General features: G+C 42.2%; 1 protein-coding gene across 1 annotated transcript in view; it reads right to left on the bottom strand.

Moving 5' to 3' along the window:
• Positions 1-15930, bottom strand: part of LOC137491167 (NACHT, LRR and PYD domains-containing protein 3-like) — a 68681-nt gene that overhangs the window by 28694 nt on the left and 24057 nt on the right. Inside the window, exons 2-3 of the mRNA XM_073947406.1 lie at positions 10101-10241; positions 8063-8206 (exon numbers count right to left, since the gene is read on the bottom strand). Of these exons, the coding sequence (XP_073803507.1) occupies positions 8063-8206; positions 10101-10236 (280 nt within the window). The 5' untranslated portion in view covers positions 10237-10241. The remainder of the gene's footprint in view (positions 1-8062; positions 8207-10100; positions 10242-15930) is intronic.

The following is a 15930-nucleotide window of genomic DNA, read 5'->3' on the forward strand; positions in this document are numbered from 1 at the left end:
ATAATTAGTTATGGGGTAAAACTGTATAGTATGCAAATGTAGTGTATACATATAATTAAAATGTTGATCAATGAAATGTTTATAGATATAGTTATTTGATACTTACCTGCTGTGATGATATGAGCCATTCCATACCAGTCTCCCCTGCTATAAAAAGGGCAGAGTGAGCACAGTATGGTGTGGGGTGTAGGAGTAAGGTTGTAGAGTGGTGTGGAGAAGTAAGTTGATTATTGGATTTCTTTATTTGCAGAAAGAAAACGATAGCCAAGTGCTACTTGTATTGTAAATATATTTTTTTTGTTTTGTTTTGTTTTGTTTTGCTGGTTATTATTTTTGGGGGATTTTTTCTACTGAGCACTGTAAATAAAGACACTTTGAACCATAGTGCTATTTCGACTCTGCCAATTTTTGAGGATTTGAAAGGTCTGGGACCTGAAGAGAAAAATCGTCTCCGTAACAAGTGGTGTCAGAAGTGAGATGGCAAGTCGAAAATCAGTGCATTCAGGAAAACAGACAAGGAAGGGTCTGAGATCCCAGAAAAAAAACAGCAATGGAGGAGGTTGCATGGGACACGGTGGATGAGGACGAAGAGGTCACCAGTGAGAAGGGTGCTAAATCCAGCCCTACTCGAGACCCACCGGTTGCAACCACCATAGAGGAAGACGTAGTAGTGATGATGAGGACCTTTTTAACAGGCCAGCAAAAGAGTGGCCGTGTCGACTGGTACCTCTTCTCTCCGGAAAAGCACTAGAAGCATACCTCGCTATGGATGAAGATCGGGCTGATGTCTATGAGGATCTTCGTGAGGCACTGCTGGAAAAATTTGACATCTCAACAGAATCATACCGACAACGATTCCGGCAGACGGTGACACCTGCTGGAGAAACCCCCACAGAGACCTATAATCGACTTAAGGACCTCTACCGACGCTGGGTTCAACCGGAGCGGAGCACAAAGGCAGAGATAGGAGAAGTCATCATCTTGGAACAGTTCCTACGAGTCCTGCCATATGAAGTACGAACCTGGGTGAAAGAGCATGAGCCCATGGATGGACTAGGTGCTGCCAGGCTGGCCACACAATACCTGAATGCACACAGAGGTCAGACGCATACACGGGCTACTGCAAACCGAGGGGCCAAACACACTGACAAAGGAGATGAAGGTACTGTTTCTTTTGTTCCTAACAAAAAACTTGTGTGTTTTTACTGCCAACAAGAAGGGCATAAAGCATCAAACTGTCCCGTACGAAAGTCCAAACTAACAAGTCTTTGTTATGTCCCAAGAGAGGGTTATGAGAAAGATACGGTTATACATGCAAAACAGCATATAGATGTTGTGGTCAATAGACAGACATTGAATGCACTCCTTGACACTGGCAGCAATATGTTTTTCATAAAACAATGTTATGTGCCAGCAACTCGCATTGACTTTACACACACACAAAACATTCTATGTGTTCATGGGGACCAGAAAAATTACCCTACCATTGAGATAACTGTTCTAATTAAGGACCAACCATATTTGATGACGGTTGGAGTGGTAGAAGGGTTACCCGTAGGTATTAGGATGGGATCTACCAATTGTGAGTGAACTGTTAAATAAGACTGATGGGTGTACAGATGTTACTTCTGGTGTGTCATGTCCTGTACTGACACGTGCACTAGCTAAAGTGGGTTTAGAACCCCTACCAAACTTGGATGACAGCTTAATTCAAGGGGAGGGAAAAACTAAGAAGTCACTGCGGAAACGCTACATGGAAAAACAGTTGGGTTCACCCATACAAAAAGAGAAAACTGAGGGGTTGCACGTTACTGATTGGGACATTCCAACCAACATAGCCCAGTTACAAGCTGATGATGTTACCTTAAGACCTTTGTTTAAAAAAGTATGTGAGGGGGCAAATACAATTGAGATTCTTGGGGCAGAAAAGTATGTAGTTGAAAATGATGTACTGTATGTCTTGTCTGATGGTGTCAAACGTCTTGTTGTTCCTGAATGTTGCAGACCACTGATTTTGCACCTAGCACACACCATCCCATGGTCAGGACACTTAGCACATCAGAAAACATACTATCGCATCAGTACATGTTTCTTTTGGCCATCCATGTATACTGACGTACACACATACTGCTCTACATGTGCTGTCTGCCAGAAAACCAGTTCTGTTCGCAGGTCAGAACGAGCTCCTTTGCATCCATTGCCAGTGGTCACCACTCCCTTCAAACGGATAGCGATGGATATTGTCGGGCCTCTGGAAAAAAGCAGCACAGGCAACCAGTACATTTTAGTGATCTGTGATTATGCCACCCGCTACCCAGAAGCCTTCCCTCTACGTAGCATCACCACAGCAAAGGTAATAACAGCACTAATACAACTGTTTTCCAGGGTTAGATTCCCAGATGAGATCTTAACTGATCAAGGTACAAACTTTACCTCAAGCCTTATGAAGTTACTACATGAGCAGTTGGGCATTCAGTCGATTCGGACAAGTCCATACCACCCACAAACTGACGGTTTAGTTGAACGGTTTAATCAAACCCTCAAGAGGATGCTGAGAAAGTTTGTGAATGACACCGGGAAAGACTAGGACAAATGGCTGCCTTTTCTGCTTTACCTCTTACCCCTTTGGTGCAAACAATATGATAAATTATCATCAATCCTTGATAATTCGCACACTATAAATTTAAAACACACATTATTGATTTTGTTCGCTGTAGCTGTGTTGCTTACATCATAAAATATATGTTTTAAGACAATTCTAAATATTATTCTGCAGAAACAACTTCCTATTGATCCAACTTTTTATATGACTAATTGCCAAAAATCTAAATAACACAAAACATTAATATGGGCTGGCAGAAACAAAAGCAGCTGGAAGTAGCCAATAACATACTTATTTTTATTATTATTCAGGCACAAGACGCTGCCAAACAGTCAAACATAGTGACAATAAAGATAATTTCTTTTTTAATTGGATATAAATGTTAATACTGAAAAAAACATATTGTATTTTGTAGTTCAAATAACTTTAAACATCTATTTAAATTAAAATCAAACTAAATCAGGAAGCATTTTCTAGACATACTCGCATATAAATCAAATTAATAAATATGTACAAAAAATTTTCAGTTCTCAGAAATAATTCTAAATTAAGTGATTTTTTTTTTGTAAAACAAATTAATCTTCCAATGAGATAAGTAAAATAATCTTATTTAAAACATAAAACAATCTTTTTTTATTTACCCTAATTGTCAGATTATTGAGCTTTTTTTAATGAAAAATTCACATTATTTTGACTAAAAATCTTTCTAGAAAATGTTTATTGGTTTAAAAATTTTTAGATATTTGGACTACAAAATCACACAAAAACTATAAGAAAGAAAATAATTTTGCAGTGTATTACCAACTCTAAATTGTATAAATCAGAGGCTTATTTTTTTTAATCGCCAAGTTCATGAAAAAGCATTTTGCTGCTGTTCCGTGCACTGCTGCTTCAATCACGATATCAAAGATTCTGCGATATATTGACAGATCACAAGATAACCAGCCACAATATATCACAATTTTGGTAAATGAAGGGGGAAAATGCATCAAAAATGTATGATGAATTTCTTTAATAAACACGCATTTATAGAATTGCAACAATGTAAAACAAGTGCTCATCTGTCAATCAAGCTTAAAAATGCTGATGTGCAGAGAGCAGTTTATGACTGAAGAGAGCACATCTCTATCACAGCAGCAAAATCTCAATTTAGTGGAATATGCATTTAAGAAAAAAACTGCCAAAATAGTAATTTATTGCAATTTATATACACTTATTACAACTTGACCAACTAATTTTATGTAAACATGGAAACATTTTATGCTTAGCCCTGGTTTATTTTTAAGAAAAAAAAAATGTATTCCCTCTATTTTTTCAACTGATCAGAATGCTCTGAGAGGTGAGCACAGTCTCCTCTGAGCACGTATGTTTTCAACAGTGTAGAACATTAGTTATTTACTCACATATTTAAGTTTTTTAATTCCCCTAATATTTTTTGCCAAAATACCATCTACAAGATTTTGACAAGGTCTGTAAGAGTGAAATAAACGCAAGGCCTTTCTAATTAAATGTTCATGTCCTATTGATATCTTTATATATTTTGGCGGAGTTAAAAAGTTTGAGCGCATAAGAAGTTGCACTGGCCGCGGGCACGCGCGAGCGATATAGCGAAGTAAAATCGTGTCTGTTAGAAAGAAACTAGTGGCAAAAACGGGGAGCTGGATGTCTGAAACACACAAATACATTGGCCCAGCTTGGACAGAAGAAAGTGTCTGTATGCCTGAGATATTCACCATTGCAATGGCTCATCTCTCAGACTCAGTGGTTTACATGACGCTGGTGTATGTCTAATGATCCGCCATTACGGGAAGCGCCACCTGGTGGCGGCTGGGTGTACTGTAGCTAAAGCGGTTATCTGCTGCAGTCGGTGTTGAAAACTGATTAATTAAATCAGATCTTTTGTAAATTTAGGTAAATATCTTGGCGCCTGAGTATGTATTGCGGTCAGAAATAACACTATAAATGGGCATATATTTTGTTCCACCACTAATCCACAAATTAACAAACTAAAACGAAAGTCACACAATAATTTCAAGCACTCTTGGGGGCCCCCTGGTGGCCACGGGGCCCTAAGCAGCCGCTTAGTTCGCTTATGCCTTGGGCCGGCTCTGGGGTTCTCACCCTTTGAGCTCCTCTATGGATGGCGAGTCCAAGGACCCCTGGAGCTGGTGAGGAAAAGCTGGGAAGCACCGAATACTGCAGGAGAAGGAGAGACCAACATTGTCAGATTTGTATTACAGATGAGGGACCGACTGGACACATACCGCGAACAAGCACAAGAAAACCTAGAGAAAGCCCAGAAAGCTCAGAAATTGTGGTATGATCAGTGGTCCAGACAGCGCGAATATCAACCTGGACAGAAGGTACTATTGCTCCTACCATCATCCACAAATAAACTGCTGGCAAAATGGCAGGGACCTTATGACATCCTCAGAAAGACTGGACCTGTAACCTACGAAGTACTACACCCTGACAGAGGGAAAAAGAGTCAAATCTACAACGCCAACCTCTTAAAAGAATGGCGAGAACGTGAGCCTATGATGAAGAAGGCTATGCTTACTTGCAAGGTGGATGCACCAGAAGAAGAGGAAGAGGACAAGTTAGATGAGGAGACTCCGAGAAGGTTCCAGTCAGTGGTGAGTGTAGACCATCTAGAGGAAAAACAGAGAGTCGAGTTGATGGATGTATTACACAGTTACCCGGAACTTCTGAGGACACAGCCAGGAAGGACTAACCTGGTGGAGCACAGTATCTATCTGACTGACCCAACACCAATCAGGCAACGACCTTATCGAGTACCAGAGAGCTTGATAACTCCATTGAGGGCAGAAATCAAGATGATGATGGACATGGGGGTGATTAAATCCTCTACAAGTGCCTGGAGTAGTCCAATAGTCCTTGTGCCAAAAAAGGATGGGACATTAAGGCTATGCCTGGATTTCAGAAAGCTAAATGCAGTATCAAAATTCGATGCCTACCCCATGCCACGTATCGATGAGCTCGTTGAAAGGATAGGGAGAGCAAAATATATTACAATGCTGGACCTATGCAAAGGCTACTGGCAGGTGCCACTAGAGAAGACCTCCCGAGAATACACCGCTTTTCGGACACCAGTCGGCCTCTATCAGTTTACCACCATGCCCTTTGGGTTACATGGGGCCCCAGCAACCTTTCAACGCCTTATGGATCTAATACTGCAAGATTGTGAGGACTGCAGTGCAGCTTACCTGGATGATGTGGTAATCTACAGTAACACCTGGAAAGACCATCTCCAGCATTTGCACAAGATTTTACACAAGATCCAGAAAACAGCACTGACCCTGAACGTCACAAAATGTGAGTGGGCCAAACATGATACGAAATACCTGGGATTTCAGCTTGGGAATGGTGAGGTGCGTCCACAACTGGATAAGGTGGAGGCTATCCGCAATTGTCCACGACCGAGAACCAAGAAAGAGGTACGATCATTTCTTGGACTAGTTGGATGGTACCGTCGATTCATTCCCCAATTTTCTGAGAAAGCTGCACCCTTAACAAATATGACAACCAAAATGGTAAAGAATCCAGTACCATGGACGAAGGACTGTGAGCACGCATTCACCTACTTAAAAGAATGTCTCTGTACCTTTCCTGTGCTGAGGAGCCCTGATTTTGCAAAGAGATTTCTGGTTCAAGTAGATGCATCAGCCAGAGGAATAGGAGCGGTGCTGTTACAAGAAGACTGAGGTCAGAAGTATCCTGTGCTGTATCTAAGTCGGAAGCTGTTGCCAAGGGAAACCCGATATGCAACAATAGAAAAAGAGGGATTGGCAATCAAATGGGCCTTGGAAAGCCTCCGGTATTATTTACTAGGCAGAGAATTTGACTTAGAAACTGACCATAGGGCACTGTCATGGATCCATTCAATGAAAGATCAAAATGCCCGAGTGACTCGGTGGTACCTGTCCTTACAGCCATACAAATTCCAAATACGGTACAAGGCAGGGAAAGAGAACATCATAGCCGATTACCTGTCTCGATTGTCGGACACCTTCAATCCTGGAGAAGGGTGAAGTAATGTGACAGAGGAGATTGTCACTGACCTGCGGCAGAACTACATATAAACTTTTTTCCTTCACACGCATCCATTAAAACACTGTATTCCATACTCACCATCAGCCGATCACAGGGTGCACACTGGAGTCGCGCTGCTGCCGGAACGCATACATACAGACAAACACGCACACATTTCTAGTTAATGATCCCGATATACATCCGATCCGTTATTACAAAGCATACATAACACTTACATGAAGCATATTCACTTACCTGTTGTTCAATTGTGTTTGTGTTTGTCTCGTCTCGTCTCGCTGATCTTCCGGGCTGCGCCATGATGGCTATGGAATGCCAAAAGGGCCAAAAAGCCTAACGCGTTCATTTTATGCACAAGCGTGCACTGCGCATGGGCAAAAGGGACGGCCGGCCGGAGATCCTATTTGTTGTATGTATGGGGGAGAAAGATTGTCCGGGACAATAAAACAAAAGTGGTTTATAAAAACTGGAAAATATAAAAATAATTAGTTATGGGGTAAAACTGTATAGTATGCAAATGTAGTGTATACATATAATTAAAATGTTAATCAATGAAATGTTTATAGATATAGTTATTTGATACTTACCTGCTGTGATGATATGAGCCATTCCATACCAGTTTCCCCTGCTATATAAAGGGCAGAGTGAGCACAGTATGGTGTGGGGTGTAGGAGTAAGGTTGTAGAGTGGTGTGGAGAAGTTGATTATTGGATTTCTTTATTTGCAGAAAGAAAACGATAGCCAAGTGCTACTTGTATTGTAAATATATATTTTTTGTTTTGTTTTGTTTTGCTGGTTATTATTTTTGGGGGATTTTTTTCTACTGAGCACTGTAAATAAAGACACTTTGCACCATAGTGCTATTTCGGCTCTGCCAATTTTTGAGGATTTGAAAGGTCTGGGACCTGAAGAGAAAAATCGTCTCCGTAACAGTCTGACATGAGAATGATGTCCATGTATCATTACACAATGTGAGCCAGCTTTACAATGTGTTCTTGTTTCAGTAATGTTTCTATTCCAACTTTATTCTAAGCTTTTTTTGCTGTTGTTTTTGTTTGTTCAACTCTATATTCCATATTTGTTCAACTCTTCTGTGCAAATGAGTAAGGAATGATTGTGTTTATGGTTTTATCTTTGTGTGCTCCTGAGATGGAGGTCTTCTCTCTTTGTACAGCATAAAAGGCTTGATAGAGATCATGAGGTTGGATTATTATTCTGCTAATGCTCAATTATTTCAATAGCCATGCAGACTCCTGATGACTGAGAATGAGGGACAGGTAAATTAATACTTCACAGAAATCCAGTTCTTACATGAACTTTTTTAAGAACAGGATAATGTCAATCAGTTACTGAGCAGTGTGTCTGAGTGAGCAGAGTGCAGTGATGTACCGGTTTCTGCCGTGTTTGAGCTGCTGTTGATGAACACTGGGCCCATGAAGGTGTTTCCAGTGAGTACAGGAGCATTTACATTTGCTTCTCCTTCAGCTTGGACATCAAGACAGACTGCAGTATGATCACTGCTGCTCGCCTGATCTGCAATAGAGACAAAGATTAATACTGTTTACTAAAAGACAACTATATTATTACTGATAGTACTATTGATAACCCATTACATTTGTACAGCACTTTTCTCAGTGCTCAAAGTGCTTTAAGGCCAGGTAATTGGACAGCATAGGACCCTTGGTTGGTGTCTGGCTGGTTAGTGTGTTTGGTGTGTTACACACGTCACCTTTTAACAGGTGAACTTCAGATCGAGTGGTTCCATTCAGTGTATTAAGTTATTATCAGCTGAAGAGAGAGCTCTGATAGTCTTAGATAGTCAGCAACGAATCAGAGCGCGAGATTAAAAACTAAAGTGATGTAACCAAGTAAACGATTCAAGTTAAGAGCGAGCACATTTTAGAGCCAGGAATTTACTGCATTTCTCAAATATTTCCAGAGTTCTTACCAGGTCTAGAAAATATGATCATATCACCCCAATGTTCTCCTCCTTACACTGGCTGCCGGTTCAGCTTTGTATTGAATTTAAAATATTACTTCTCACCTATAAAGCTCTAAATAATCAAGCTCCTGTTTATCTAACCAACCTTCTGTCTCGCTACAATCCAACTCACTCTTTAAGATCTCAAAACTCAGGGCTTCTAGTAGAACCTAGAATAGCAAAGTCCACTAAAGGAGGTCGAGCCTTCTCTTTCATGGCTCCTACACTCTGGAATAGCCTTCCTGATAACGTCCGAGGCTCAGACACACTCTCCCAGTTCAACACTAGATTAAAGACCTATCTGTTTAGTAAAGCATACACTCAGTGCATCACTTAGTGGGTTTCCACACAAGTTTCTGCATCTTGTTTATATACACTATGAACAGCAGCTACGCTAATTATTCTCTTTAAACTCTATTTCCACCTGGGGATACTCATCCCGAGGTCCTCAGATTATGCGGAGTCACTGATTGGATCCAAGACCAGCGACGAGATGATCCCAAGGATTCCATATCCGGGACCAGGCCGTATCCTGAGCTGCTGCTGCGCTGATGGTCATGGGGAGTGGAGAACATGAGACTGATTCCAGCGACGCTCCAGGGACATACGAGTCTTCGCTGAGGCCAGCTTCCAGCCTCCACCGCGGTGACTGAAGCTCTGCACAAGACTTTTGGCCAGCGGAGAAATTAAAATGGTCGTGCCGAACTGAGTCTGGTTCTCTCTAGGTTTTTTTTCTTCACTCCCATCAGGTGAAGTTTTTTTTCCCTCTCTGCTGTCGCCACTGGCTCGCATGGTTCAGGATTGGTAGAGCAACGCTACGCATTTGCTCTTCAGTGTTTGAACTCTCAGTAATGATTAAATCACACTGAACTGAGCTAAACTGAACTGAACTTAAACACTAAAAAACTGAACTACACTGTTCCAGTTACTATGACCATTTATGTAAAGCTGCTTTGACACAACCGACATTGTAAAAGCGCTATACAAATAAAGCTAAATTGAATTGAATATTTCCAAACGACGTGGATTAGTAAATTATCAAACTTATTTGTGGGAGCATGTCCCTCCATAGTGAGTAACAATTACTCTGACAATGGTACTGAAAGCTGCTTTGTTTACAAAGTTCTGGTTTTCCTTTATTTGATGAGAAAACAGATACTGCCACCTGTCTGTGTGGAAATCCATGTTCTCTGACACAGAACAGTCGCCTGTTTGGTGAGAGCAGCATTGTGCTCCAGACAGAAGTAGAAGTGGCTGGCATGAGTTAACATGAGCATGAGTCGGCTTAGTGAATTTTAAGTGTTTGGCTGTATTTACAGAGCTTTAAGTGTAAAGCTCGATTTACAGAAATACAATTCTAACATGAATTTTAATGAGAGTTGTATTCATAATGTCAATCACAGTTAATGAGCAGTGTGTCTGAGTGAGCAGAGTGCAGTGATGTACCAGTTCCTGTAGGGCTTGAGCTGTTCATTGTCACAGGGCCTGCGTTGGTGTTTCCAGTGAGTAAAGGAGTATTTGCAACCGCGTTTGCTTCAGCATTCACATCAGTACTGACTTCAGTTTGAGCACTGCTGCTCATCTGACCTGCAATAGAGACAAAGTTTAACACTGTTTACTAAAGGACATCTATTTTATTACTGATAACACTATTAATAATCCATTACATTTATACAGCACTTTGTCAGGATTCTGCCACTCTGGTCTTGTTAATTCTTGTTTTAGTGGTTCTTGTTTAGAGTCCAGACACTAGTCCTGCCATGTCTTGTGTTGTGCTCGAGTTTTCTCAGGTCAAGCACTGCTTTTGTCATTGTGTGTAAGTCTCTGTAAGAGCACCATTTGTGAGCACGCTTGGACTGTGCGCGTTCCCGCTTGATGGAATCGTGAGAGATCTGAGCGTGTTAGCTAGCATTTTCTTTCCCAAACACGCATTTTAGATGCCATTTATCAAACTCAAGTTGTAACTGACTGAGAATCAGTTTGTGTTTCTTATTTAATTATTTCATAGACTTTTAATTTAAAATGACAAAGTACAAAGTTGTGTGGGGTTGAAACTTTTTTTTATGAAAACCATACATAGTAACCAGGAAGAAAGTGTTTATTTGAAATTTGAAAAGAATCAATGCAAATTTTAATTTGGTTAAAATGCTGAAAAACAAGTCAAATGAGGACTGTATAGAATTTTTAATACTTTTTTTTCAAATTTCTAAATTAGATAAAAGAATATAGATATAAGTGGTGTAGGAATTTGTTTTTTTTTTTTACTTTACTAAAGATGCATAGAAAGTGCAATTGCAATCATGGCCCACACTCCTAACCAGCAGGTGGCGGTAATGCACCTAAAAGTTGTATGCCAACCGCCAATAAAACTCATAATATTAAGAAAAAGAAGAGTAACTAGGGAAAAAAGGCACCTCATGGCAAGTGAAGAAGAATTTGTTTCCCTGCTTCAGTTTTATTCATCTGGATTCAAGAAGCATGACAAGACACAATAAGAAGTTCCTCTTTTTGTAATAAGCAGCCAATGAAGTAAGTACACTTATCCTATATGTGTTGTTTGTGAATTTTGTTGTTATATAGCAGAAAACATGTTTGTAACAGTGCATGTACAAAACTCAAGTTGTTAAAGTTTACTCTGTTTCAAGGATTTATGAAGATAATGTATATCTTTATATACTTATGTTCTTTGTATTCTGTTTTACTCTGTGTATATTCAGTTTTCACGGCATTTCGAGTTGGTTGGTCATATTCATGGTGAACCAGTCAATAAATCGCCAGTCATCAGAGAATGACCCCCAGTGCTCGTGAAATTACTAGGGGGAGCTACACAAGTTAATGAACTGATTCTTTCACTATTATAGACTTGTCTATCTTCACGGCTGCTTCGCGCTCCAATCTCTGTGTATCTGTGTTGGCAGTGGATGAAGAGCGGTAAACTGAGTGCAAACACAGATACACAGATATTGGAGCGTGAAGCAGCCATGAAGATCCGTTGAGTCATCCACACTTAGCGGCGCTTCAATGTTAGCCGCTTTTAAAACTTCAGTACCGGAACAACACTATTACAGACAACACAAGGCTGTGCTGCAGAGGACTGCAGTGTTTTATCACTCAACGGGTTACATAGGCTAAAGTAGGAAAGCGTCCTCACGCTGTTTAACTGCTGCCATGAACTGAAGCCTAGGAGGACACTTGAGCACATTTTTCTTACAGAGATTGTAATGTTGTTTGATGCCTAACTTGCTTTTAATTATTTAAATTAAACTTACTGAATTATATTAAAGTGATGTTTAATCCATTTCTACCTTTTAAAATCTCGGCAATAGCTGGAGGTTTATATAAAGTCCACAGCATGTTACTGCAATGTTAACAGTGCTGGTCCTACACTTCTGTTGTTCTTCCCACCACAGCCTTGCTTTGGTTCTTTAAAATAGTTTGGTTCTTTAAAGTTTTGGTGAGCCTGTGTGAATTGTAGCCTCAGTTTCCTGTTCTTAGCTGACAGGAGCGGCACCCGGTGTGCTCTTCTGCTGCTGTAGCCCATCCGCCTCAAGGTTGGACGTGTTGTGTGTTCAGAGATGCTCTTCTGCAGAGCTCGGTTGTAATGAGTGCTTCTTTAAGTTACTGTTGCCTTTCTATCAGCTGGAACCAGTCTGGCCATTCTCCTTTGACCTCATCAACAAGGCATTTGCACCGACAGAACTGCCGCTCACTGGATATTTCCTCTTTGTCGGAGCATTCTCTGTAAACCCTAGAGATGGTTGGGCGTGAAAATTCCAGTAGATCAGCAGTTTCTGAAATACTCAGAGCAGCCCGTCTGGCAGCAACAACCATGCCACGTTCAAAGTCTCTTAAATCCCCTTTCTTCCCCATTCTGATGCTCGCTCTGAACTGCAGCAGATCCTCTTGACCATGTTTACATGCCTAAATGCAGTGAGGTGCCGAGATGAGATGCATTTAAGGAGCAGATAGGTGTAAAAAAGTGGTCGGGATTATATTTGATCTGTTTTTTTAACATTCTATATAGCTTATTTAAAACTAATCTTTATTTAGTTTTCTTTCTAACTTTCTTACTTTACCAGCTCAAAAGCTGAGTAACATCCCTGCTGAAAAATCCAGCCTAAACCAGCCTAGGCTGGTTGGCTGGTTTTAGCTGGTCGACCAGGCTGGTTTTAGAGGGGTTTTGGCCACTTCCAGGCTGGTTTCCAGCCATTTCCAGCCTGGTCTTAGCTGGTCAGGCTGGGAGATGACCAGCTAAAACCAGCTTGACCAGCCTAGCCAAGCTGGGAGTCCAGCCAAAACCAGCTATATCCAGCTTAAACCAGGCTGGTCAAGCTGGTTTTAGCTGGATTTGGCTGGTCATTTTCCAGCCTGACCAGCTAAGACCAGGCTGGAAATGGCTGGAAACCAGCCTGAAAATGACCAAAACCCCTCTAAAACCAGCCTGGTCAACCAGCTAAAACCAGCCAACCAGCCTAGGCTGGTTTAAGCTGGATTTTTCAGCAGGGATGTCTGCCATCCTGCAGTCTGATGTCAGAGTGATGAAGCTCCGTCCTGTCTTACTGTAATTTTGCTGAAAGTACCAAAGACCACCACTGTGTGAAGCTTATCCAAGTTACTGCTTACTGTAGTCTTTTAGAAAAGCTTTATCATTGTTGTTTGTGATCCTTCTCTTTCTGTGTGAAGCTGTAGTGATGTGGGTGCTATTTCATTTCCGTGAACCCCTTGTCTCTTGTTAATGTTTAAGGAATTAGTGTGTGTTTCTGTTGTCAATTTTGTTTATTTTGTCTGTTTAAACATTTTTACTCCCAATAATTAAGGCTCTTTTTGTTTGTTTGATTTTATGCTTCTGACATTGCTTTTAGCATTTGTGCTTTTGTTAAACTGCTTGACCATAAATGTAAACATGTTTATCATGTGGTGCAGAGGACTGCTACTTGCTCACCTCAACCAATCTAAACTAACTCTTTATCTCAGTTACTCTCTTACCTTGGACATTTAGCATCAGGAACACAACATAATAAATAACACCACTTAACCTTGAGCTAAAGAGTGTCATTGTTACGTGTGTAACTTAGATTGTAACATGTACAATATTATCAAACTTGGAAAAGTAATTTGTTATATTTCTGCATTACAGCACAAACGCTCAGGTTACAGAAGTAACCCTTCGTTCCCCGAGGAGGGGAACTGAAATGCTATAGGTGGATTTGATTGAAGAAAATCCACGTATGGGAGGATTCGGTTCAGAAGCCGCTTGTCTGAAAGAGTATTGAACGGGCCAATGAAAGCCAATCAATTGGCAGTGTAAGCTTGTGCAGGTGTGCTTCATTGCCAATTATCCCAGCAAATAAGCACACGTGGAGCGTGCAAACGCCATCCTTTTAAGCTGAAGAGACTTGCTAACAGCTAAGGGACAGTCATTATGGCGATGGAATATAGCATTTCCGTTCCCCTCCTCGGGGAACGAAGGGTTACTTCTGTAACCTGAGCGTTCCCCTTCGGGTGGGGAACTCCAATGCTATAGGTGGATTTGATCTAGAAAATCCACGTATGGGAGAACTACGGAAAACGCTATAACGACTGCACTTTACCAACGCCTCCAATGAGAGGATAGTCAAGCAAGAGTGACGCACCCACATCATGGGAGGCACGGTCCTCCAACGTGTCCCTGGCACTTACTTATCCCACTTCAAAGGAAGTTTTACGGATTAGGTATATTTTTTGGGAGTCGCTAGCGTCTAGATAATTCTAGGAAATATGAAAGTACGTTGGGAAGCGTGCAATCCCGATAGGGAGGACGCTGCGGAGACCATCCGCACCCAATGGGGGAGAAAAAATGGCAATTACATATGGACTAGCCCTAAGAAGGGTGAGTGCAGATAAGAAGGTGGTTAGCGGATAGGGAAGGCACGGGTCCACCCAAGAGGGGGGACTGAACCGTGGTGGAAAGGCATATGGGATCGCCTAGTGGGGATCGCACATAGCAGGCACCTATACCTAAAATGCGGGCCGACCAGCGGGCAGACCTACTACGTAATGGGCCAGCAAGTGACTCCTCCGCTGAGTCAGTGCTGGGGGCCATGGAGGAATCTGCAGGGCTCACCTAACGGGGAACTTACTGACTGACAAGGAGGTACACATCTCTCCGTGTAAGGGAAAAATGGCACCGCAAGCGTGTTACAACACCCCACCAAGTTGTTACCTCAATCACCAAGGGTTACCTAATACCCTTGAGGAAAACGGCTCCACTCGCAGATTGTAAAACCTAGCAAATGTGTTGAATGTCGCCCAGCCCGCAGCTCTACAGATGTCTGTTAGAGAGGCGCCGCGTGCATGCGCCCAAGAGGATGCAACACTCCGAGTGGAGTGCGCACGCACTTTCGGGGGACACAGCTCGCCTCAAATAAGCACATGAAATGGCCTCCACAATCCAGTGGGATAATCTTTGTTTGGATACGGCACTTCCCTGCTGCTGATGGCCATAACAGACAAAGAGCTGCTCAGATGATCTAAAGTACTGAGTACGGTCCACCTAGATGTGCAGAGCGCGAACTGGACAAAGTAAGGAAAGGGCTGGGTCTGCCTCCTCCGGGGACAGCGCTTGCAGAGTTACTACTTGGTCTCTAAAGGCAGTGGTAGAAACCTTGGGCACATAATCCGGACGGGGTCTCAGGATAACGTGAGAATAATCGGCCCGAATTCCAGGCACGAGTCACTGACTGAAAAGGCCTCCAGGTCCCCGACCCTCTTAATGAAGGCCAATGCGACCAGCAGAGCTGTCTTCAGGGACAAAAATCTTAAGGATACTGATTTGAGTGGCTCAAAGGGATCTGTGCGCATGCTCGTGAGAACGAGGGCGAGATCCCAAGAGGGCATGAGAGGGGGGCGAGTTGGACTAATTTGCCTAGCGCCTCTGAGGAACCAGATGATGAGGTTGTGCTTTCCCACGGTGCTGCCACCTACCGCATCATGATGAGCGGAAATGGCAACCACGTAAACCTTGAGGGTGGAGGGCGAAAGCCTGCTCTCCAGCTTCTCTTGAAGGAAGGAGAGCACAACACTGATCTGGCAGGTTCTGGGGTCTTCTCTGCGAGAGACACCATTCAGTGAATAGACTCCACTTCAGGGCGTAGACGCGCCTCGTGGAGGGGGCTCTAGCCTGAGTGATGGAATCATCCACCGCAGACGGTAGGTTACCTAAGTCTTCCTCGCGTCTATTGACCACACGTGGAGGTTCCAGAGATCAGGGTGAGGGTGCCAGATGGTGCCCTGTCCC

This window comes from Danio rerio, chromosome 4, assembly GCF_049306965.1.
Source record: "Danio rerio strain Tuebingen ecotype United States chromosome 4, GRCz12tu, whole genome shotgun sequence".
Taxonomy (NCBI): domain Eukaryota; kingdom Metazoa; phylum Chordata; class Actinopteri; order Cypriniformes; family Danionidae; genus Danio; species Danio rerio.